This window comes from Microtus pennsylvanicus, chromosome 5, assembly GCF_037038515.1.
Source record: "Microtus pennsylvanicus isolate mMicPen1 chromosome 5, mMicPen1.hap1, whole genome shotgun sequence".
NCBI lineage: Eukaryota > Metazoa > Chordata > Mammalia > Rodentia > Cricetidae > Microtus > Microtus pennsylvanicus.
The window spans coordinates 122,356,113-122,381,671 of NC_134583.1; the positions used below are offsets into that span (position 1 = coordinate 122,356,113).

Genomic DNA, 25,559 nt, shown 5'->3' on the forward strand with positions numbered 1-25,559 from the left:
GTCAGACACCGCGAGCGTGCGCCTCGCCCCCTCCCCCCCAGGCTGGCTACTGCGCTTGCGCCTACGACTCTACGGGGGCGCGGGCGTCGGGAACGCGCCTCCTCCGTGGCTCGCGCAGCCGCGGGGACTCCGTGGAAACCGAAGGCGAGCGAGGGTGGAAGGCGGGAAGCATGAAGAAAGGGGCTTCCTGCGAGCGGAAACCGGCGTGGATGCCGTCGGGAAAGGCGGGTGCGGAAGGCGACGAGGCAGGGGGTGGTGTGCGGGTCGACCCCGGGTGGGTTCCTCAGCTCCTCTTGGGTCCCAGGCAGTGACGCTTCCCGCGAGTCCCCACACTTCTTAGGGGTCCCTGCGGGTCACGCTTTCCCGCAGGTTTCCCCCAATCTCCCGAAACCCCTTGGGCCACAAGAGGGCACCATCGCCTGCCACCTCCCTGTCACTGCGGTGGATAATAAACGTGCGGTGACTAGTGGGGTCTGTTTGCCCAGCCTTTGGGTTGGTTACGCGGGACTCGTTGCTTCCTGCGGGAGCCCTCCAGGTCTGGCTATCGCAGCAAATCTCTTCCCACTCAGTGAACTCTTGGTTCTCCAAACCAGCGGTTCTCACGTTTGTTTTTCTTAGGACTTACTGTCCTAAAAAGTATGTATTGACTGATAAGTTAAAAAATAGCCGTAAAATACCTATTATATATTAACACGTATAACTTTTACGAAGGATAAATATTCCTAAATAAAATGGTATAAGTGGCAATACTCTGTGTTTTGCAAATCTCTTTAATGTGGAAGATTTTGCAGATCTCTTTAATAATGGAAGATAGCTGGTTTCTCATACCTACACTTCCATCCGACACGTTTCCATTGGTGAGAGGCTAAGGTAAAAAAGGCTAGTAAAGCCGCAGACTCAGAGTCCCCAAAGCCACCTGGAGTATCTTACTTTGAGCGCTACTGCCTCAAACGTCTTTTCTGTTCCCTACGAAACACGTTGTTGCCCGGGCTCCTTTTGTAGTCTTGGTAGCCATTCCCGTCCTTTCCTGTGAAGCTAAATCCTTCAGCGTTTTCAAGCCCAGGGGTGTGACTGTTGATGTGGCTATCAGATTTGTGGAGTTAGTGCGTTGTTATTTAAGGCCATAGGCTAACATTTGAGTCCCAATCTTGGGACTGATAGTCTTTTATTAAATAAACGACAATTGTAACTTCATTTTAGGAGGTGACAGATTTGTGTTTTTCAAAGTAATTTTTCATCGTTAAAGCAATGTTAGGTCGAAAAAGTCAAGCAATATAGAAAAGGAAAAACCATTACAAATTCACTGCCCATTAGTAACCAGTACCACAATATGGTGACTATTTTTAAAGAGAGCAATACATGAAGTATGAGTGTATTGATCGTTATTGTGTGGGGTGGGTACCTGTGGCATAGTGAGTGTGTGGAGCTCAGAGGCGGTAGGTCTTCCAATTTTAAATACATCGGGATGAACTTGGGTTGTCAGGCTTGCACAGTAAATGGCTGTACCCACTGAGCCATTTCCTAGGCTCCAGCATTCAAATCTTTAATTATAACTAACTTGCAGGAAAAACTCAAAGCTGCTTACACTATTCTTTTTCATATTAACATGTAAATTTGTAATTCAGGTTTTAGGGAATATTTGGGTGACTTGTTAGCATGGTAGCTCCTGGGCTTGCAGAGAGAGACAAAACTCTTAAATAATGACCTTACTAAGGAACTTCCTGTCAACCATAGAGATCAGATATTTATCTCCTAAGGGGTGAAACTAGGGTCTGAATGAGAAATATATAAGTTATTGGGGTACAGAAGGAGATAGATCTTTCTACTTTGGGAGAAAAAAAAAACCATGGAAATGTGACTTGGTATGATCCTTGGAGAAGTTTAGCATTTGAAGATGAAACTAGAAGGATTTTATCATTGGGATAGTATATTCATTGGCAAAGATGGAGACTGAGGAACACTGAAGTCCTAAAGAAGAAATAAGATATAGTTTATTAATGTTAATGAAGAGGCAGGTGGATCTCTGTGAGTTCAAGGTCAGCCTGTCTACAAGAGCTCGTTTCAGGACAGCTATGACTATTGCACAGAAAAATCCTGTCTCCAAAAAAAAAAATTATATATATATATATATATATATGATAATGTTTAGTGGATGTGCCCTTTATGTAAATTATCTCAGTGTTGATTACTCTGAGGTCAGGAATTGAAACCTCTACTTTATAGAAAAGTAACTTGTCTAGGGCCACACAGTGAATAAAATGGTGGCACCAGGATTTGAAGTCATTTAAAATACGTAGTCTTTTTAACTGTTAGCATTGAGAAACGTTCTGAGAGTCTGAGCTGGGACACAATGATGAGATCTGTGGTTTAGGAAGATTAATTTCACATTTACTATGTACTAAAAATTGTTTCACTTTGGCTTCTTTTGCGTATGTCTGTATATCTGTTTCATAGTCTGGACTCGCCGATTTGAAGGAGTGTGGCATTTTACCACGTGGATGGGTCTGAGTACGTGTGTTTTTCTCTGTTGCACATTCAGGTTGCAAAAACGGAAGTGTTAGTGGAAGATTGGCATGAATTGCTATTTCCTTCAAGAATTTCTGTTGTTTGTACCCTTTAGGAGCTCCAAATGGATTTCTTATGGAAGTGTGTGTAGACTCGGTGGAGTCGGCCATGAACGCAGAAAGAGGAGGTAAGGGAGACTAGATGATGAATAGTGGTTGACAACCTTTTTAGGGTCTGAGAATGGGTCCTATGAACCGACCTCCAAAATGGCTACAGAGTGAAACATCATTAAAAAAAGACAAAGCCCTGTCATCCCTTGGACAGCAGCAGTCCTTTCAGAAACAGCTAACTAGAAAACCTACTGAAGAGCACGGCGTGGCAGCACGTGCTTGTGATCCCAGCACAGAGAAGCTTGAGGTCATGAGGGTTGAAAGTTGGAGACCAGCTTGAGCTAGATGGGGAAACCTTGGCTTTAGAAAGTAAGGCAAAACCAAAAATTTATTGGAAGATTACTGTCTAATACCCTCTTTCCCCCAAGCAGGTCACATTTTATGGCAAGCATCTATAATCCTCCTTACTCATTAACATGATTTTTTTTTATTGAACTTGACACAAATTTAAGAATTTGAAATAGTTTAAAATACAGGGGACTGAACAAGTAGTTCAGTGGCAAAGCACTGTAGCATGTGTACTGAAGAATGAAAATTCTAGATGCTTTTAGAGGTCTTATATTTTTACCATAGGTGCTGTTTTGTTTTGTGTTCTAATTTTGTTTTTGTGAGAAGCATAAGCATTTCCATCATCTCAAGATGAGATTATCAGGAAAATAATTTTAACAACTTTTTAGTAGTTAAAATTTGCTGTGACAGATTACCGGGCAAAAGAAACTTGAAGAAGGAAGAGTTTATGTTGGCTCACAGTTTGAGGGATTCAGTCCATCGTGGCTCTGAAGGCATGGCGCAGAGCTTGGGGCAGCTGATCCCATTGTGTCTGCAGCCAGGTAGCAGACAAGTGGACGCTGATGCTCAGTTGGCTTCTTCTTTCTGTTTTGGTTTTGGGACGCCGGCCATGGTGCCGTCCATGTTCAGTGTGGGTCTTTCCTCCTCAGCAAGCTGCTCTGGAAACTCCCTCAAAGATGACTCCAAATCTAATCAAATTGACAATGAAAGATAATCATTACAAACTTCAGCCATTTTTAAGTCATGGTCAGTAGTTTTCAGCAGACGTTTTTGGTAGGGAGCAATTTACGTGTTTTCAGTTTTTCTGGACACATTTGATTACTGTCAGTCCTTGCTGATTTCTGGAAACCTTTGAAAATGTAAAATCCCTTCATGGCAATAAGAAGGAATGAAGGGTTGATCATTGATGTAACAGGTAATCCCCCTTGCCCTGGGGAAATTGAACCCAGGGCTTTGTACATGCTGGGTGCTGTATTACTAAAGCTACATCTCTTATTCTTGGCTGTTTTGAGAGAGTCTTTGTGTAACCCAGGGTGACCTCAAACTGTGATCATCTTGCCTAAGCTTTTCAAGTGCTAGGATCGCAGACATGTACTACCATACTTTATGATTTCCTCGATTTTTTTTAAAAAAGGTTTCTTTTTCTCTTTTTCCATAGTTATTTGTTAGATGCACTATGATGTTCATCACTCAGAGCACCACAGTCCCAATTTTGCTGACTATGTAAGTGGTGCCATTTGATATTCTTTTCTAATCTCTCTATTCCCTGTTGAGTTTAAAGTCCAATTCAGAATTGAGCTTTAATAAAATTGTTTCTTAGGGCTGGAGAGATGGCTCATTGGTTACACACACTGGGTGCTTTTTCAGAGGCTGTGGGTTCAGTTCCTACACCCTCGTGGTGGTTCAGTTCCAGGGAATCCGATGTCCTCTTCTGGCCTCTGTGCAGCAGGCATACATACACATGGTACACAGACGTGCAGGCAAAATACTCATACATATAAAGGTAAATAAGCTGGGCAAGGTGGTGCATGTCTCTAACCCCAGCGCTCAGGAGATGAAGACAAGCAGGTCTCTATGAATTTGAGGCAAGTCTGCTCTACACAGCAAATTCTAGAATTGCCAGGGCTATAGAGAGAGACCCTGTTTCAAAACACCAAAATTAAAATAAAAATTTAGAAATAAAAATAATTTTTAAAAATTGCTTTATAGGCAGTATCCTGCTGTATTACATTAGGAGGGCTTCTTGTGTTTTTCTTTGTGTGCATGGGTATGATGTTGAGATTGTTCAGAGGATTCAGGTGTTACCAAACTGATCTATCTTTTATAAGTTTTCCAGTCATTTGTCAATCTAATATGTGTGTATATTCATAAATATATATATATATATTTGGTTGAATTTTGTTTGGTCTTTTGTTTTTGGAGGGACATAGGATACCACTACCTACTTGTAGTTGAGGCTGACTTTGAACTCATGACAATCTTTCTGCCTTAGCATTCCCAGTGCTAGAATTACAGGTGTGTACCATCACGCCCTGCTTGATATTTATTTATTTATTTAGTGTCTAATATACAACTAGAAAGAACAACTTTTTTATCATTTGGTTGTGTTGAAATTTTGTTAGTATGAGAGGAAGGGAGAAAGACTGCCTTCTTTGTTCTCTGATTTCCAGAATAACACATCTGTTTGCTACCCTCCAATGAGTTGTTTTAACATTATAAAACTAGATTTAGACATGTGTCTTAATTTATCGTAGTTATTTTGTTTGTTAATGCTTAAAATATCCTGTCTTTGGTTAGTGAGAGCCTTGTCCCTGAGACCTTTTTTGTAACATGACCCCAATAGTTTGACAGATTTTTTTTTTTTGCTACCAGTATTCACCTCATCTTGAAATTATCTCGATAGCTACTACAAATTAACTGTTTTGTTTTAAAACTTAGAGTAATAAGGAATGTTTTCAAAAGTTGATGTTACTTCTTATTGGTCTTTATTCCTTGTGCGCGGCAACTCTAAGACAAAGTTTAAGAGAACTGGCTTAACTGGAGTTAACTCTTTATTTGGCTATCAGTAACACAATGAGGGTTGTAGAATACAATTGAGATTTAAAATATTTTTACTCTAATTTTATATTTTGATTTCTTTGTTAAGCTCTCAGGTTCTTTTTATATTTAGATAAACAGTTGTCTTATCATAGGAACTTTAAATAAATATGTTTTCTAAAAAGGTGCTGGTCGGATTGAACTATGTGCTGGCTTATTGGAGGGAGGAACCACGCCCAGCATGGGTAAGAATCTTTTTTTCCTACCAAATTTCTCGTACAGAGATAGCAACAACTGATTATTTAATGTTATGTTAAGTAAATGAAGACCATGCTACCAAGTAGAAATACTTATAATTGTAAATCACATCATCAAAGGTTTTAACTAAACATATTTTTAGTTAAACATATTTTTGTCCTCAAGCCTCAAGAGATTGGAAGGTAAATTGTTTTTCTATCAGCTGACAAGTGCTTTTGAGTATCTTCAGCCCTTCTGCCTTGCTCTCTATCCCTTGGCTTTTGTGCGCACGCACACACATACAGAGAAGTTGGGATGGATGGATCGTGCTTATTCTGGTGGAGTGGTACCTACAGTGCAGCATCCTGGAGCCTCAGCGTGTTCCTTGTGTACAGCGCAGCTAGAGGAGTGAGCTGGTCTCCCCTGTGTCTCTGTAGGGAGCAGTCTTAGGGTGCAATCATCTGGAGGAGGAAGCTGCAGTTGCTAGTTTTTACACTCATTGGTCAACTTGGACCAGAGGAAGGCTTTGCCAATTGCCATGGGTCTGAAGCTTCGGTCCTTGTTAATAATACACATTCACTAAGAACTTCATCCGTTCTTTACACATTCACTCACGGCTGCCTCTGTTCCCCATAGGCTTCCTTCCCTTTGTATTATCCTCTGATTCTTCTGCTCTTTTCCTTTGGAAATAATACATAAGAATAACTATATATGACCAATAATAGTTTAATAACTTCTCCAGATTTCTTAGCTTATAGTTGAACTTTAGTCTGCTTCTTTCTTAAAGGTATTCTTCAAGTAGTAAAACAAAGTGTCCAGATTCCAGTTTTTGTGATGATTCGACCACGGGGAGGTGATTTTTTATATTCAGACCGTGAAATAGAAGTGATGAAGGCTGACATTCGTCTTGCCAAGCTTTATGGTGCTGATGGTTTGGTATTTGGGGCATTGACTGAAGATGGACACATTGACAAAGAGCTGTGCATGTCTCTTGTGGGTAAGAATTTGTAGCTGAGGTGTAAAAGCCTCTAGCACATATACACACTCTCCTGATGCAGAAAAAAAAATTACAAAATTGATTTTTCAGATGTACCTGCATATACTTAAACTAACCTATCTTTAAAAAAAAAAGTTGTTTAACTATTTGGGGTAGAGGGTATACGTAGCAAAGCCCTCTTGGTACTCCTTTGTTGCTGTAGATCAGGTTCTGCTCTTGCAGAGTTTAAGAGAAATTTACATTGATTGGATTAACCAATACACCGAAACTTGAGAAGTTATTCTAGTCCATAATGAGGAGAGGAAGTGGAGAGGATAAATGCAAAATATCTACATTATGAGGCCAGAGTTTTTCTTGACGATCCTTAGAGTATCCAAGTAATTGATTTAATGTTGTCTTTTTAGTTCGTGTAATTTTTGTTTGGTACCCTAAGGTATAGATAATTATACTTCATATGAAAGTCAGAGTTTAGAGGAAAGATAGGACTTTTGAATTTATAAGACTGCTGTTTTGTTACTGTTTTAGTTCAGTATCTTAGCAGAAGAGAATATAAAAGTTTTACCCAAGGAGAATTCTGCAAATAATAATGAGCCTCCTCTTGTTGCATGACTGTCTTTATAGCTCTCTGCCGTCCTCTGCCGGTCACTTTTCACCGAGGTGAGTCATTTCTGTTCTAATAGGTTTGTTAAATGCTGTCAGTTTTCAGATCTTACCAGATGGCACAACCCTTCTGTAGTGTTACAGTGATACTAGCTAGTTATAGATGAGGAAATGGTGTTCGGTGCCTAGAAAGCTTGAAAACTCTGTTACAGAACCTTGTTAAGAAGGTGGTGGTAGCATATACGTGAGGAGAGAGTAAGCATTGCCTGCAAGTGTATGTGTCCAGCCTAGGAGCAATCCTGAGATTCATTATTTATTAGATCACCTTAGATTATATACAGCCCTAAAAGGAGTAAATCATGGCCATTGAAATGAAGTGTACCTCCTGGCTTTTTTGTGCCAGGCAAAATGATTCCTAGAGCTAGCAGTGAGGTCAGCTTTGTCAAATAGAGACTTCTTGTGGGAAGACAAAGTAGATGTGTGAACAAGAATCAGACCTTTTTACGAAGAATAGATGCTAATAGTTATAGTTCCCCTGTACTTTGGCTAAGTCTTACTAAGCCTTGGCAAAATCGAGGGACAGGTGTCACTTGTGTTTAGAAGGCACTGCCATTGCAGATGAAAAGAAAGAAATCTTTAGTCAAAACAGTGATACTTGAGAAAGTGTTAAATGCTTTTCTTCTTTTTAAATAGGCTTAGAGTGAATTACCAGTATCTGTCTCCATGTATAGAAATTAAGATTAAAGTATTTATTACCCTTTGAAATTTATGACAGTACCAGAAACTTTTGTCTTGATTTGGTATTAGCAATGTTTCTTTAAAAAAAAAAAAGGCAATAAAAGACATTAGTCTGTCAGCATCTTGATGCCAGGCACACCAAAGATATTTTTAAATTAGTGAACATTTATCTGAAAAAGTAGTTTAAATTTTGTCATTCTTAATAGTTTTAAAAAATGAAGCAGTCACATAGAATATATTTAAAAAATTTAAACTTTTAAAAGATGACTTCAAATTTCTATTTCTTAATCTTTCTCTAATAAGTCTAACAGAAATATTTTCATGATTTATAGAAATAAAAATTGTGTTTTAATAGTGTTCTTGGTTCCACTTTTTGCCCGCTTGTTTATTTAATAAGGCAGTGTAACTACTCTTGGGAAAGTGATGGCACCAAAGCAGGAAAACTTGTGAACGACAGCAGCTGCCTGTGTCCAGTAAAGGGTGGAAAAGGGAGTGTGTCCCCAGGACCCATAGTACCTCATCTCCATAAACTAGAATTCTCTATCTCATACTAGTGCTGAGCACCAAAGCAGAAGTAGGTTTTCTTTTTTAAGGTTCCTAGGCCACTTCTCTTACTGTTCTGAAGAGAGAAGCCCCATCCCTTTCCTCTCTCCTTCCTCCCTTCCCCTGAACTTGGAATCCTCCTGCCTTGTCTCCTGAGTGCTAGAATTACAAGCCTGTGCCTCCATGCCTGACTTGAGAAAGGAAGTATCTTAGTAGAACAGAATCGAAACCTTGTGTTGTCTGTTGAAAACAATCAGCTATGAGTCTTGAGTGTATCAGGCAAATGATCTAGTACAAACCACTCAGTGACTGTGAGAGTGAACCAGGTTTCTCCTGGGACAGGCGAGTATAATGTGCCATTTCTGCAGTATAGTTTGTCTGCGGCCTTTGAACACTTTTTCAGATGTGACCACATTTACAGCATTGTCATAGCTAAATGTTACCTGTAGAAACTTAATAGTTACTTTAAAATTAAAATTTTAAGTTTTATTTTAAAGATAAACACTTGTGATTACTGAAAATTTGAAATTTGTCACGTCTTCTCTTTGTCCATGTAAATGCTCCTATTGAAATGTGTGCTGATAAAATGGCCGTGCCTATTACTGGTGGCATGCAGAGTTTTGTACTGGCAAACTCTGACTCTTAAAAAATAAAAAGAACCCTTAGGAATGAAAAAAAGAACTCTTGGAGCAGGCATGGTGGTGCACGTCCTTAATTCCGGAACCCTAGTGGCAGAGGCAGATGGGTCATTATGAATTTGAGGCTAGCCTGGTCTACATAGTGAGTTCCAGGCTACTTATAGTTACATGATGAGATCCTGTCTCAAAAAGAAAAGAAGGAAGAAACTCTGATGTGTAGCATTTTCTTGTTTCTGTGGTTTAAATGCTTTACCTTGATTAATTTTAAATAAAAATTATGAATATTTCATAATTATCTATTGTAAGCCAATATAAATCTAGCATACCATTATACATAATACGTATTATAATATGTATATATACACACTACATTTTGGAACCTATTGAATTAGAGGATATTTCAGTTCAAAATTCAAATGAGTTTTACTATTTTAGCCTTTGATATGGTTCATGATCCAATGGCAGCTCTGGAGACCCTCCTGACTTTGGGATTTGAACGTGTTTTGACCAGCGGATGTGACAGTTCGGCACTCGAAGGACTGCCTCTAATAAAGCAACTCATAGATGAGGTACAAGAGGGTTGTGGTTACTCTGAACATTCTACTACTATATATATTATCAATATAATATTCTGTTCTATTCAGCTAGTTTATAAAAATGAATATTACTGACTTGGTGATTATGGAAGAAAAGTAGAGCCAGTGACATATTTATATGATTTTTATTTATTTATTTATTGCATGGGTATTTTAAATAACCAGGCACTTCAGATCAAATCATAGACAGCAAGTTTTACCTTTTCTCTGTCATTAGTCTTGTCTAGTTTTACACTACATCTTTTTACTATCAATCTATGTATATGCAGGGGAATCCCTGTTAAATTTACAGCTATCATCTCTGTATATATATATCCTAAAACTTACGTTCTTTTTAATTCTTTCCAACTATCAATATATTAGGATTGTTTTCTGATGTGAGTAAACTAGATTTGTAGAGCAGTCAGAGATTGCTCTAGGAAATCTTTTTACATTTGTTAGTGTGTGATGCACATGTGCTTGTCATGGTGTGTCTGTGGGGGTCAAAGGACAGTTTGCAAGAGTTTCTCTGTTCACCGTGTAGGTCTTGTCAGGGTTGGAGCATTGTTTCTGCAGGCATGACTTAAGGTACTGAAGAATGAACAGAATTTGAACTGAAGAAAAGAGTATGTAGAACCTTGAAAACCTTGCTAAACAACATTTTATGTTTAATCGTTGACTATGGGGAAGCCCAAATGTTTTGGAATAGAAAACATAGTTGGTGAACCAGGTGCTGCATGAGTTCTAATTGGTATTGATAATTGTAGGAAGAGGAAGAAGGCCCGGGACTGCTTGTTTGTCCCAACCACCCAGAACCAAAATAACCACACAGAAATTATATTAATTAAAACACTGCTTGGCCCATTAGCTCTAGCTTCTTGTTGGCTAACTCTTATATTAATTTAGCCCATTTCTATTCATTTGTATATTGCCACATGACAGTGGCTTACTGGCAAAGATTCTAACCAGTGTCTGTCTCAGGCAGAGGATCCGTGGCTTCTCTCTGACTTCGCCCTTCTTTCTCCTAGCATTCAGTTCCTTCTCCCCGCTTTCCTAAGTTCTGCCCTATCAACAGGCCAAGGCAGTTTCTTTATTCATTAACTAGGAAAAGCAACACACAGACAGATGGACCTCCCACATCAAATAATAAAAACCTGGAGCCAGATATTGGTGCAAATGCTGAAAGGCCAGAGAGAGAAAGGAGCAAGCCACAGCCAACTCTTACCTTGTTAACTCCTCACCTGAAAGGGGACCGGCCTTTTGTCTCCTCCCACCTAATATTCCTCTCTCTACCCAGCCACATCACTTCCTATCTCTCTGTACAGACCTTCAGACCTCTATGGTTAACTTGTGGCTAGCCCCACCCTCTGATCTTGAGGCAAACTTTGTTATAGTATAAGCAAAATATTACTGCATTTCCCCCTCCTTTTTTTGTCTAAAATAAAGAAGGTTATATAAAAAAGCTATATAGAATAAGTACAATAACTATATAAAATATATACAGGCAATAAGTACATTATTACACTGGCATTTGGGCATCTGGGTTTGGGTTGATTATAGGTCTAGGTGTTAATGCCTGTGTTTGCCTTTATTGGATGGCTGTTTTGTTCCTTGGTGTAATGTCCGTACTACTACCTGTACTACGTGAACTACAGTAGGGAAGGTGGTTTCTGAGTTGGGGGAACCACCTGGCGATCAAAACACACACATATAGACACGGGTCATTCTTGAAACAGGAATGCCAACTTTATTGTGTTCCTGGGCAGCTTATATAGTGCCTTCCCTGACCATTGTCCACATCCTAGCTCTCAGAATCCTTCAGCTGCAAGCCACCAGAAACCACTCTCCTGCCATCAGGGTCACGTGCTCAGCAGCTGCAAGCATTGGTTGTCAGAGCAGCTGCTAGCACAGGAAAGCAATCTGTTTACCCTGGCAGGCAAAGGGTCATAGAAAATTCAAGGTCTAGGGGTCCAAAGTCCCAACACTTAGTTTTTGTTTCTTCCCTGATCTTTTTTTTTAAATATTTATTTATTTATTACGTATACAATATTCTGTCTGTATGTATGCCTGCAGGCCAGAAGAGGGCACCAGACCCCATTACAGATGGTTGTGAGCCACCATATGGTTGCTGGGAATTGAACTCAGGACCTTTGGAAGAGCAGGCAATGCTCTAAACCTCTGAGCCATCTCTCCAGCCCTTCTTCCCTGATCTTATGGCCTAAGTGTCCAAGGGTTCTAGTGACTACCAAGCCTTCAGTTCCAGTAGGGTATCTCTGCTGGTGTTTTTTGTGGTCTGCTAAACTTCTGAAGTTTTGGATGCCAACATTGCCTTTTCTATTCCAAGTGCCTGTGTAGTCTCTGAAGTTCTGGGGAAGTGCTTGACATCTGGGATTCCTGGTACAGCATGGCACCTAGTGCAGCGGAAGTTTTCTGCTGGGCCTGGCCTCCCGTAAAGCCAACGCCTTCTTCCAAAGTTGTAGGCCAGAATAGGGAGCCTAGGGAGGGGTGCAGTCTGGGTGTCTATCCAGATTTTTAATCCATCAGAGGATTATTCCATTCATGAAGTTAGAGTCCTCATGATACAGTCATTTCCCCAAAGTCTTTTAGGTGGCAACCAAGCCCGTGGGGTTCATTTCATGTTCAAACTATACCATAAGGTTTTGTTTTTCAAATTATTACTGATGCTCAGTGTTTTGTGTATTTTTTAACCACTTCTGATAGTGTTAGGTAAATATATTATTCTAAGTAATCTTTTATAGAAGGCCAAAAAGTATGATAGTCTTTATCTCTTAAAAATATTTGTCTTCGTTTCCAAATGAGAATCCACAAGCGCCTCATTGACTTGCACAGCCCCTCCGAGATAGTTAAACAGATTACATCCATCAGTATTGAGTCGGGCGTGGAGGTTGAAGTCACCATTGCAGATGCCTAAGTCAACTGTTTTAATAAATTGACTTGATCAGTTAATAAAAAAAATTGTCTTTATTTTATTTTGTTTTTCTTTTTTTTTTTTGGATTTTCTAGACAGGGTTTCTCTGTGGCTTTGGAGCCTGTCCTGGAACTAGCTTTGTAGACCAGGCTGGTCTCGAACTCACAGAGATCCGCCTGCCTCTGCCTCCCGAGTGCTGGGACTAAAGGCGTGCGCCACCACCGCCCGGCTTGTCTTTATTTTAGAAAGCTTTCATTTGTAAGAAACAAATGTGACTTTTCCTCCTTCTAAGATCATTTCAACTTCTTAGATAGTGAATGTTTTATGGATGCTTTGCTCTCATGTATTTGAGAACATGATACATCTTTGCTCCACTTAATTTTTCTAACAGTTAGTAATTTTGTGAAATCACCCCCTTCCTCTCAGTCCCTATTTTATTACCTGACTATATTTTACCTCCATTGTACTTGCTATCTGAAATTTTATTATACAAATATTGTTTATCTGTTTCATCTTCTTTTAATGTTTAAAGTTCTATGCCGATAGGAACTGTCTTTGTTCACCATGTCAAAGGGATAGACTCCTCTCTTCTATCTTATGTTTAGTTCCTGGGGCAAATAAGCCAACAAAAAAATGTGCACATAACTGTATATTCTTGTGTGTGTGTTAGCAAAGAAATATAACTCAAAGAGATAGTTAGAATAAGGGGCTTACATATGATTTTAATAGGTGAGGAGGCCTGAGAAGGGCAGCTATGGGAGAAGAAGGATTTTCTGGAAAGACGTAGGAGGATGGATAGGCCACATGATAATATCAGAAATTAAATTAATTCTTATATTTTCAATTAAATGAATTTATGGCTTTATTCTGTTGATATTTAGTTGATGAGGCAATATATGAGTGGATTCCCATCTTTCCACTCTCACCACCATAACTTACAATTATGTTATATTGTCTTTTCTGCTAATAAAATTTTATATGCACCTATTTTCATTCTTCTGCATACCACAAACTCAAACTTTCTGTGATTTTTCCAGTAAGATTTTTCTTAAGGTGGTGTGATTATAAAGTTCATTTTTATACCTATTCTTTATGTTTATAATACTATACATTTTTAAGGCAATAGAATAAAAATCTTTCTAGAAAAAAACTTACAATACTGAACATCTTTCTTGCCCACTATCTTTTCCCTAAGAGAGAGAGAACTATTGAAAAATTAAGTATTAGTAGTAACTTAAATTTTTAAAATATACTTATTAATCTCAATTGAGAGAAAGATACTAAAATTTACTTTTTCCCCCTTTTCAGGCAAAAGGCAGGATTGTGGTGATGCCAGGTATTTATCACTGTTTTTTCTGCTAATATGGACATAGAGTGTTGAAAGAGCAAATGAGTGGTGTGCCAGTGTGGGCTCCTGCATCCACATAAAAACAGAGAGAGCTTGGGGAGAATTCTAGACAGTGTGTTTAGAAATGTACATAGGCTTGGGAAGGCGAGGAAACAGAGTGTAGACAGTTATAAAGAGAAAGAAATAAAGTCTTTAAAGAGACAGTAGAAGTAATATAGAAGAGTACAGACAGTCCTCTGTGCCAGGCTGAAAGAGATATAGAGAGAGAGTAAGCAGAGTCAGGGAGAAGGCATGTAGCTGCCAAAGGAGACTGCTGGAACTGTCTGAAACTTTATCAGTAGGCCACAACCTTGTGGTAGGTAGTGCCCAGATTAATAGAAATGGGTTATTTTAAGATATAAGAGTTAGCCAGAATTATGCTTAAGCTATTGGCCAAACAGTATTGCAATTTAAAAAAAAAAAAAGAGTACAGACAGTCATGGATTAAAGGAGTAAAGAAAAATAAGCCACGTAAAGATGGAAAATACACAGAGAGTCTGGATTATGCATATTATTATGTTTTCTTTGAATTTTTTGACTGCAGATTCTGGGGGCTGCTAAGTTAAACCAACATAAAGGTATCTTAACTTCAAAATTTGTGTCTAAGGATATGTTGCTTTGGAAAAGAGGTTCTGTTTTTGTTTCCTCAGAAGATAAGAACCTATGAATTCTTTTTGTTTTTATTTTTTTTATTTTTTTTTGATTTTTCGAGACAGGGTTTCTCTGTGGTTTTGGAGCCTGTCCTGGAACTAGCTCTTGTAGACCAGGCTGGTCTTGAACTCACAGAGATCCGCCTGCCTCTGCCTCCCCAAGTGCTGGGATTAAAGGCGTGCGCCACCACCGCCCGGCAGAACCTATGAATTCTTTACAGGCTAATGTGGTTTGACGAAATAAGACCTCCTGAAAGTTCTCTGTGAACCCTAAAAATGCTTCGCCCAACAAATAGCAGGAAGAAGTTTGAAGAAAACTACACCCCAATTCCCAAAATTATTATTTATAAATATTTGTTTTCATTTGAAGGGGGTTGATTATAAGTGATTTCTAAAAAAAAAAAACAAATAAGGGGGATATGATATATAGTTGGATACTTTGCATTGGTATGGATCTTGGTCTATTGATACATATTTAAGGCTGATTTTGTTACACTGTGTATATATATTTCTGCTCCTGATTAAGATTTATGTTTAGACAGCTCATTAAAAAATGTAATGTATAATTAAAAAAAATTTCAGATAAATAGGTAGTCATTTATAATAGTCAAACCTGTAGTCATGTTAGATAGGTTTTCTAGATATACAGAGATATATTTCAGTTATATAGATAATCTTCAATACTTCAAAGACCTATAGAATATGGCATTTACAATGTTTTAACAACTTAGATTTTTTTCATGACAATGAGACACATCTCCTGAAAGAACCAGTTTTTTTCAAGAGGATGATGGGCATCAGAGAGGCTCCTTATAGAGTTTGTTAGCCATTCAGTTTCTTGCCTGGACTGCTTGATGGTATGCTGTATAAACTGGACATGTAGGACCCATTAAAAAAAAATCACTCTGAACTTGCCTAAAGAAGGTGTTTGCTGCTTCACAGAAAAAAATGCCAGGACACAGAAGAAAGCAACTAATGAACTTTGCCATTATAAGGCAGACAGATCTTAAATTTCCTGTTTCACGTTAAAGTCTGCTGGATAGTATGGGCCTGCAGGCTGAAGATGAATGCTCCAACATTACAGAAGAACTTTGGGCGACTGTCCAGGCAATGAAATGTCTCTACCAATTCTAGAGTTTTGGAAGTTGCTTACAATGCACTTCTTGTTTACTTAGGTAATATTATGTCCTTCTGGGGTCTTTGAAGAGTTGAAGACAGATAGTTTTCCTTAGTTATGATAAAAGATAAATTAGATATAAAACTTTAGATTTACAAAGATGGGATATATGATAGAATATTTTCCTTAATTTGCTAAACGTTAATAACTAAATATTGTAACTATAATTCTTGATTAATAATTGTTGTGTTTATATAATTTTACTATGTTAAAGTTAAAACTTTCCTTTTTAATGAGACAGAAAAGGGGAGATGATGTGGGATGTCCTTCTGTATATGTGCTGCTCTATTGGTTGATGAATAAAGCTGTTTTGGCCAATGACTTAGCAGAGCAAAGCCATGTGGAATATCCGAACAGAGATAAAAGAGTAGGCAGAGTCAAAGAGATGCCATATAGCTGCCGAAGAAGACAGATAAACAGACAGGGTATTGTTATATAGCCCAGACTGGTCAAACTTTAGATCATCCTGCCGCAGCCTCAAGTGCTGAGATCAGAGATGGTCACCGCTGTGCCTGACTTGTTCTTTCCACTTTTTAAGGGTTCAGCAACATGGATAGCACTAACAACAACAACAACAAAAGGCCAAGCTAATGAGTCTGAAGAAGTGTAGTGAAAACACAGCTTAAAGTACAAAGTACCTAGCTAATACCATCTTAAATGTTTTGAATATATTTTCTTTATCAGAATATAAAAATAAATAATTTCATATTTATAATTACTGAAATGAATTCAGAGTATGGCTGTTATAAATATATCAAAGATTATCAAATGAATGTCATAAAAATATTTGGCTACTTTTTTTAAAGATTTATTTATTATGTACACAGTGTTCAGCCTCCATGTATGCCCTCAGGCCAGAAGAGGGCACCAGATCTCATTACAGATGGTTGTGAGCCACCATGTGGTTGCTGGGAATCGAACTCAGGACCTCCGGAATAGCAGTCAGTGCTCTTAACCTCTGAGCCATCTCGCCAGACCCCATGGTTACATATTTTTTTAAAAGTTAAATTTGTCAGTGAAATGAAATAGAGTTAATCTTAGGATGAACAAGCTGTATATAGTTTGCTTAGTCCCATTTCCAGTATAGTCAATATGTTCTTTCAAACCCTGGGCGGGAACCAAGTGCTACAGGTCTTCTGTTAGGGATACATTTCTGATGCCTTTGTAGCTTTTTTCTTACACCTATCTTGAACTTTCCATCTATACATTGAGGGGAAAGCAATGATGGAGTGCTGAATGATTTTCCTTGTCCACATAGTTTTTAAAATCCAAACTCAGTAATGCATAGCATTGTGACATAAGCCAAGGGATAAGTGGGCTTTCTTTATAAGCTCTGTCCTTACAAGTTCTCCTGAGTCTGTAGCATAGATCTTATTTACTTGTCTTCTGACCCCATATTAGCTTAGAGACAGTAATTTTTGAAATAGTGGAAATATTTGGAATGAATATTTTGTGTAAAGTAAGGATTTACATATATTTAACTTTCATGTGATACTCTGTTCCACTTAATGTATTACTTTTTCTTTGTAACAGGAGGCGGCATAACAGATAAAAATCTGCAGAGGATTCTTGAGGGTTCAGGTGCTACAGAATTCCACTGCTCTGCTCGATCTTCTAGAGACTCAGGAATGAAGTTTCGGTACAAATATATTCTTTTTTTTTTTTTTTTTTTTTTTTGGTTTTTCGAGACAGGGTTTCTCTGTGGTTTTGGAGCCTGTCCTGGAACTAGCTCTTGTAGACCAGGCTGGTCTCGAACTCACAGAAATCCGCCTGCCTCTGCCTCCCGAATGCTGGGATTAAAGGCGTGCGCCACCACCGCCCGGCTCAAATATATTCTTTACATACAGGAGATGATGAAATCTTTGGTTGCTTAAATAAGAAAACCTTAGTTAATGTCATTATTAAATAATAAATTGCTGTGATTAGTAAGTATTGTGTTTTTCAGGTGAAAAATATTTCTAAAATGATTGTTGTTCTGCCAGAAATAAACAGTAACTTGGGAATATAAGTAAACCTTCATATAGCCTTTGCTGAGTCATGCTAGCCGTCACCATTTCTATGGTTATATCTAGTCTGCGGGCCTTCTAAGCGAGACTTAGTTCAGTGGAAATGATTTCCTAATTCAAGCATTGCTGGGCGTAAGAACTTTATAAATTTACTCAGCAGTAAAGTATCCAGTGAGTCATCTACTCACGTGTACTAGTTCTCTACGTGTTCCTTTTACTAAGTTAATAATTGGTACAGGGCAGCTTCAGGACCACTTTATCTCTCCTACTGTAAATAGTCTCCATTTACCTTTGCTCTTTACTTGCAGTTGTTTTGAAATTTTATTACCATTAAGGACTTTAGACTGCTATGTTTTTTTCAATACCCTAGAGGATTCCTACAACTTAATTGAGTCATCTCATTTACTGGTGGGTGAGCAGGGATTCAACATAAAAAAGGAAGACCTTAGCATGTACATTTTCAGATATAAAATCCAATTTCCTGCCTGGTAGATTTAGCTACTAGATTTTTCAAGTCATTAATTAATGAAAATTGCAAGTATGGTAGTCCAGCATCTTTGACCTTCCCCTGTTCTCGAGCCATGAGTGAGTCTGTAAAGTTAAGGAGGGGTGTATTTCACAACTGATGTGGTTATCTATCTGGTCTTTGTTGTTTCTATTGCAGAAATTCCTCTGTTGCAATGGGAGCTTCACTCGCTCATTCAGAATATTCTCTAAAGGTAACAGATGTGACAAAAGTAAGGACTTTGTATGCGATTGCAAGGGACATCCCAGTTTAACTTCTGAGAGACGTGGACTCACTGTGAAGACTGAGCGGAACCGTCAGTTCTCCACGTGGCCATGGAGTGTGTTTCTAAGAAGAAAAAGAAATTGGAACAGCAGTGCAATCCTTTCTCTGCCAGTCATTGCTGCCATGGTGGCTAAATTTAGCCTGTGCTTCTTCCTCAGGGAATTCACTGATAAACTGGCAAAGGTCAACTCTAAGGTATGAAATCAGATTTGATGGAGAGTCAGTTTAGTCCACTTTTTTTGCATTTTCATTTGTAAAATAAAAATCCTCATTCTGTTGTTATAGTCTCATATTCTTTTACTTAATATTTTCAGTAGTTTATTATGAAAGAAGATTGTTTTGCTTTTCTATTTCTTGTAGTTTTCATGTACTCGTTGGATTTGTTGCTCAGGACAGGATGTAAAGGTTGCAGTAAAACGGTATAGTGTAAAAATTCCCAGACTTGGACTTTTTTCTTTGAACTACATCCTGATATCCAAATTGAGGCAAGGTGTGTCTTCCAATGTGAAATTTTTTATTTCTTTGGGTCTTCCAGTAGCCACAATGAAAATCGTTGCTGATAACAACACAGGAGCCAAAAATCTGTATTTCTATCTGAAGGGGCTCAAGGTGTTGGATGACAGAGTGATGACCACAGTTAAAGGCAAACCAGAGCTCAAAAAGAAAGTACATCCAACATAGTGGTAATTTTTCAGTAAGTGTTGTACTGGAGCCAGGTACAGTGGTGTGTGCCTATAATTTCAACTGCTAGAGAGGCTGAAGCAGGGGGATGGCTTGAGTTCCAGAGTTCTGGGCTGTAGTGTACTTTACCACTCAGTTATCTGCACTATATGGTGACCTCTAGCGATCAGGCGACCTCTGGGTGCCTAAAGAGGGATGAACCAGTCAAGGTCCAAAGTCTTATCACTTTAAAGATAATGCAGGGATATGGTAAACAATAAAGGAGAGATGAAGGTTCTGCCATTACAGGATCAGTTGCAAAGAAGTTTGCAGATTTGTGGTTCAGGGTTGTGGGCTATGCAGGTAGAATAGCTTGGTTTTGGGGATTTTGTTAAATTCACAGACCTCGAAAGCAGGATTTAAATGTTCCTGGAGTTAGCCAATAATCCCAGCACTTAGGAGACTGAGATAGGAGGATTGCCATGAGTTTGGAATTAACTCAGGCTACAAACTGAGTCCTTATCTCAAAAGGACAAATAGGGCTGGAGAGGTAACAATTTAGAGCACTGACTGCTCTTCCAGAAGACCCAGATTCAATCCCCAGCACCACTGATGGCTCATAGTCACCTGTAACTAGAGGTCTGGGAGTTCCCAGGCTTTCCTGTGGCCTCCTCAGACACCAGGCATGCATGTGGCACACAGACTTACATTCAGGGAAAACACTCGTACACATAAAATACAAAAAGGCAAAACCAAATTTCTAGACGTGGTACCATATAAACTTGCAAAGAAATGCAATGTAGTGTTTTAGGCTGACCCTCTCCTGTGCGTGGACTGTTGAATCCTCCAGAGATAAGAACTGTTCTGTCGTCTCTGTTTATTTAAACAAATTAACAAAGGATCTAAGAGGCCATGTGAATTCTTTGAGATTTAATAACAAATTCAGCTTGTTTATAAGACCTGGACATTGGTCTCCTAACCCCAAATCGAGTTGTCATCTTTAAGATGCTTTGGTTTGTGGGTGTTACACAAAGGACAATCCTGGGCAAATGAGACGTACCAGGGGTCATACCATATCTCACAATTTAGACAGATGAAAGCTAATATTTTGAACCTTAAATCCCTCATTCCTAAACAAGGCATTAAAAACTAAACTATCGTTTTTGGCTAGATGATGTATTAAAGCACCAGGCACTCACTGTTCATTTTTTTCCTCCCGTGTTAGCTTTCCAGGACCTGTCCGTTTCAAACCTCTCTCCAAGAGGCATAGCGTTCTGAAGCCAGCACTCATTTTGTACACTCCACTACATGAATATAATAAAATAAGGTAGTTCTTTCCTTGGTGTTCTACATTTTAGTCCTGTTTTAAAATACTTTTTGTTGCCAGGCAGTGTGGTGCATGCCTTTAATTCCATCAGTCAGGAGGCAGAGGCAGGTAGTTCTCTATGAGTTTGAGGCCAGCCTGGTCTATAGAGTGAGTTCCGGGATAGCCAGGGCTACACAGAGAAACCCTGTCTTGAAAAACCAGTAAATAAATAAATAAATACATCTTGTCTAGGTCATCATGTTTTGTCACAGCAATAGAAAAGTCATGTAATAGAGTTTTAAGAATTCTCTAGGAAATTTATTTGGTTAAAAGAGTCTTGACAGGGGGCTGGAGAGATGGCTCAGTGGTTAAGAGCATTGCCTGCTCTTCCAAAGGTCCTGAGTTCAATTCCCAGCAACCATATGGTGGCTCACAACCATCTGTAAAGAGGTCTGGCACCCTCTTCTGGCATACAGACAGAATATTGTATACATAATAAATAAATAAATATTTTAAAAAAAGAGTCTTGACAAATGACACTGGAAAAACTGGATATCCACATTCACAAGATTGGAGCTAGATCTTTATACCATGTACAAAAGTAAAAGGAATTCCAGCCCTAAATATAAGACCAATAGCACAACCTTTTAGAAAAAAGCAGTAGTAAGTCTGTGACAATAGACGAGGCAGGGTACATGTGGCAAACATAAAATAGGAATAATTGGACTTTACCAAAATAAAAACTTACGCTCTAAAGGATAACATCAATAAACTAGAAGGGCAACTGACATATAATGGGAGAAAATCTTTACAATCATATCTGATAGTGCATAGTAGCTAGAATATATAAAAAACATTTAAAACTCAATCATGAAAAACAATCTAATTTTAAATAGCAAATGATTTAAATAGAAATTTCTAAATGAAAGTTACAAATGGCTGCCATCTTTTTTAGTCACTAGGGAACTGCAAATCAAAATCACAATAAATTCTCCTTTTATATGCACAAGGATGACCACACTCCAAGTGCTGGGAAAGGTGTGGAGCATCTAGAACCTTCATGTACCGATGACGGGAGTGTAAAATGATGCAACTGTTTTTGTAGAACAGTCTGGGAATTCATTAGAGCGTTAAACACAGAGATACAGTATGACTCAGCAATTATATACCCAAAGAACTAAAAGTACATGAGTGTCTGCAAAAACTTGACACATGGATGTTCATGGTAATATTATTTATCCTTTAGAGGATAATCATTTTACAGCTTGTACTGAAATAAGAGTTAAGGATGAGTTTTGTTAAAATCTTTAGGTAAAATGTTGATTGGTAGCTTAATTTTCTACATGGTACTAAAATGTTGATTTACAGATTATTTGCTAGTTATTAGAATGGGAACCTGACCTTGCATTCCACTATTTAGTTCTAAACCACCATAACTCATCAACCAGACTTAAGTTACAAATAGTGGAAGATTGTGGAAGGAAATGCTTTTTTGCACATATTGGCAAATACCTGCATTGAACTAAGGAAGACCTTCTGAAGGCAGGATCTGAAGGCTAGATACCTGGAAGGCAGGATCTGAAGGCAGGGTCTGAAGGCTAGATACCTGGAAGGCAACTGTAATAAAGTGTGTAGAGGATGACCATTGGCCAAACAAAGCTGAATTATGCATTTCGTTATTTTATACAAATATAAACACTAGCGAACTATTAGCATCAGCTCATAGAATGACAACTATCTCATTTTAGAGTTTTTTTTTTTTCAGTTTTAGCCCTTCAAAGTACCATATCCTGGAAACAAAAAATGTGATGCTCTCCAGCTCAGTAAAATGATCTTTGTACCTTTTCTTCTGGTCCTCGCCTGTCTGCTTCAATCCTGGAACTGGTGCAGGAGGCCTTGACAAGCAAGGGAAAATGATAACAAGAGTGCCGCTTGTTCCTCAGGGTTGGCTGGTTCCGGAAACAAGGAGCTCTGAATTGGATATGAAGTTTCTTTTTTTTTCTTTGGGGTTTTTATTTTATTTTAGGAGATGGTTATTGTATAACTCGGAATAGATTAAAATAATTTTCTCACAAAGTGATGGAGTTGTATATTACAATAAAGTTGAAATTTTTAAAAGACGTGAGGATTTTTTTCTTAAATTGGTCTAGAACATTTCATACCTACAACACCAAAAAGTAATAGTATCTGCCTGAAATAGAGTAAAGGAATGGATAATACATGAAAACACCAGTGAAAGCAAAATCTGTTTCTCATTCTCTAATTTGTATCTGAATTATAAAACACTAAGAATATTCATCCCTTCCTTCCCCTCGGAATCATTCAATATAACCTTGGATAATATCACAGATAGTTGAACCTAGAACCTCCTTGATGCAGGCAAGCACTCTGTCGCTGAGCTGTACCCAGTGCTCATCTGCCTTTGTGTGCGTTCTATAATTTTTCACATTTATATATAACCTGTTTTCTTTGACAACTTCATATGTATATATAACCCATCTGGCTACTTCCCTCTCATTTCCTTCCCACATTTGTTTAGCCCCCGCCTCTTTGTAGATCTTACATTCTTGCTTTGTTTTGTCTTGTGACTCATTGATTTTAACCAAGAATATCTGTGTGACCATAGGTTTCACACTATCCATTGGGGCCTGGTGAGCCCAACTTGTGGATGTGTAACTGAAGAGAATAACTGCCTTGCCCCCAGACTCCACCCAGTTGTTCACCAGAAGAAGTATGGTCCTATGAATGCTTCCTCCGGCCTGGACTGACTAGTGACAGGCCCAGTTTTGTGAAGGCTTGGTAGAAGCAACTCCAGTTGCTGTGAGATGACTGTAGTAACTGTGATGCCCAGAAGGTACCATTTTACAAGCCTTCTCCCTCTCTCCAGATCTTACACTCTTTCCGCTTTCTCTCCCTTGATGGTATAAACTTCCTGTTTAGGACTGAGTTCTCAGCCATCACTTAATGCCCAGTGCCTTGAGCAGCCCTGAGTCTGCATTAGTGCAGTTCACTGCAAAGAGAAACCTCTCTAGTTAAGGCCTGCCTGGCATAGTAGTGGTCTAAGGGTATAAACAGTCTGGTGCCATGTCATGTGAGCTGAACAGCTGTAATTAAGTTTCCTCTAAAAGCTCATCAGTTGTGGCTTTTTTTTCTTGTCTCATAGTCATAAATTAATAAGAAAGCGCAGAGAGTAAAACTGGAAGAAACAAGTTGTGAAGGCATTGTTCACATTGTCCTATCCTCTACCTAGCTAAAGCTAGATCCTTTCATCAACTTTTCTATTAGATTGAGAACTTAAAATAACTCCAGTTTGATATGGATCTCTGTGACTTGGAACCAAACAAAGCTTGACTGAATTACTAAGTTGCCCTCGCTTCATTGGCTGATGAGAACAGCAGTCAAATTTGCAGCATTTATGTAGATGAAGCGAGTGAATTTTGCACAGATGGCTTGTCCCTTGCTTAAATCTTTTCTATCATTTTCATTTGTATTTTTGTCATATTTTATGCATTTTTAAAACCATTTTAAATTGCTTTCTGATATGAAAGTAAATAAAGTTCATTCCTGTGTTATCTTGAGTCTGTACTAGAACAAAACTCTCAATCCTTTCATGAAGCATCAGTGCCTTAGAGAAGGCCATCTTCAGCCATAGATTCAGGATGGGCCTTATCAAGGAGGAACTTGTATCATTTGAGATGCCAGAAAGTTTGCTTCTACTTCTGGAAGCCCTTCTGAAAGTGTTTCTTTCTCTTAGTATATGTTATATCTAGAGATGAGTCCTGAAGATGGCAGTCATCTCACACATATATAAGAATAAAGCTGGGGGCTGGAGAGATGGCTCAGCAGTTTAAGAGCACTGGCTACTCTTCCAGAGGCCTTGAGTTCAGTTCCTAGCCATCACATGGTAGCTCATCTATAATGGGATCCGATGCCCTCTTCTGTCACCCGGGCAAACATGCAAGTAGAACGTTCATATATACAAAATATATTTTTTTTTAAAAAAGAATAAAGCTCAAAATCAGAGCGGGGTATGAAATAGAGCCACTGGAATTCGGTGAGCTGTAATTTCTCAGGGTTTAGTTATTTAATTAGTTACGTAAAACAAATATTCAAGCCACTTTGGTTTAGTCATAACCTTTGCAAGGAGCCCTAAATTATCCGAAGAAACAATCCACTCCCAATCCAGCTGTTGCTAAGGGTTGGGAAAACTAAAGCTATGTAGTATGTCAATAATTTGCAAGAGATATAGCTTATCTTTGGGAAATGCAATCTTAGCAGTAAGGTAAGTCTCTTGGTTTGACTGAGTTCAAAGGCCTCAGAAGTTCGTTGGAGTTCATTGAAGCCACTCTGAGTTTAAGCCTGTTTCTCAGAGAATGCACTCTATACCCGAGATTGCTCAGAAGTCTGTTGTTTCTGTGAAGATAGGACTCTGTTCCATACGTCATCAAGGTTGCCGATTTTGTAACTCATACCTGAGAGTCTAATCACAAGATGCTGAGGAGGTAGTCCTTCCTGTCTCTAGAGGCCACAGGGAAACAAAATCTCTTAAGTCAATGGTGATATAACACAGTTGTCTCTCAGGTCAAAGTCACGATTTTAAGAACAGCATTTTTAGCCCGAATATATATGCCCCCACTGTACCTGCTGCTCACTCTGTAGAAGCAGCCTCCATAGTAAAAGATTTTAAAATTCAAGTTTAGGTTTTTAAGGTATCATTTAAACAAAATGTGGGCCTCTTAGTTCAAACTCCTTAAAATTACTGGTGATAGACCGCCAAAGGTGGCTTCAAGCAAATAAAAGCAAACTGCTAACAAAGTACTTGCAG

General features: G+C 38.6%; 1 protein-coding gene across 7 annotated transcripts; it reads left to right on the forward strand.

The window, feature by feature from the left end:
* Positions 1-35: 35 nt before the first annotated feature.
* On the forward strand, positions 36-22,832 carry Cutc (cutC copper transporter). 7 transcript variants are annotated; one of them, XR_012910698.1, is made up of 11 exons: positions 36-228; positions 2,621-2,692; positions 5,687-5,746; positions 6,526-6,735; positions 7,357-7,392; positions 9,690-9,823; positions 14,067-14,094; positions 17,506-17,611; positions 18,643-18,963; positions 20,654-20,755; positions 22,500-22,832. XR_012910698.1 is itself a non-coding variant. In XM_075974150.1 (10 exons), the coding sequence occupies exons 4-10, from the start codon at positions 5,743-5,745 to the stop codon at positions 18,755-18,757; spliced, it is 633 nt and encodes a 210-aa protein (XP_075830265.1). In that variant the 5' UTR covers positions 80-228; positions 2,621-2,692; positions 4,123-4,187; positions 5,687-5,742; the 3' UTR covers positions 18,758-19,048. The 7 variants fall into 7 exon arrangements, 4 of the variants coding, with proteins under 4 accessions (XP_075830262.1, XP_075830263.1, XP_075830264.1 ...); XR_012910699.1 differs by lacking the exon at positions 20,654-20,755 and having other exon boundaries at positions 22,500-22,830; XR_012910697.1 differs by lacking the exon at positions 22,500-22,832 and having other exon boundaries at positions 20,654-22,493.
* Positions 22,833-25,559: the final 2,727 nt, after the last annotated feature.

Coding starts and splice junctions, on each gene's coding strand:
- Cutc (XM_075974147.1), top strand. CDS start 171: ATGAAGAAAGGGGCTTCCTGCGAGCGGAAACCGGCGTGGATGCCGTCG. Junction 2,693..5,686: donor CATGAACGCAGAAAGAGGAG/GTAAGGGAGACT, acceptor TTTTCTAAAAAG/GTGCTGGTCGGATTGAACTA. Junction 7,393..9,689: donor GCCGGTCACTTTTCACCGAG/GTGAGTCATTTC, acceptor TTACTATTTTAG/CCTTTGATATGGTTCATGAT.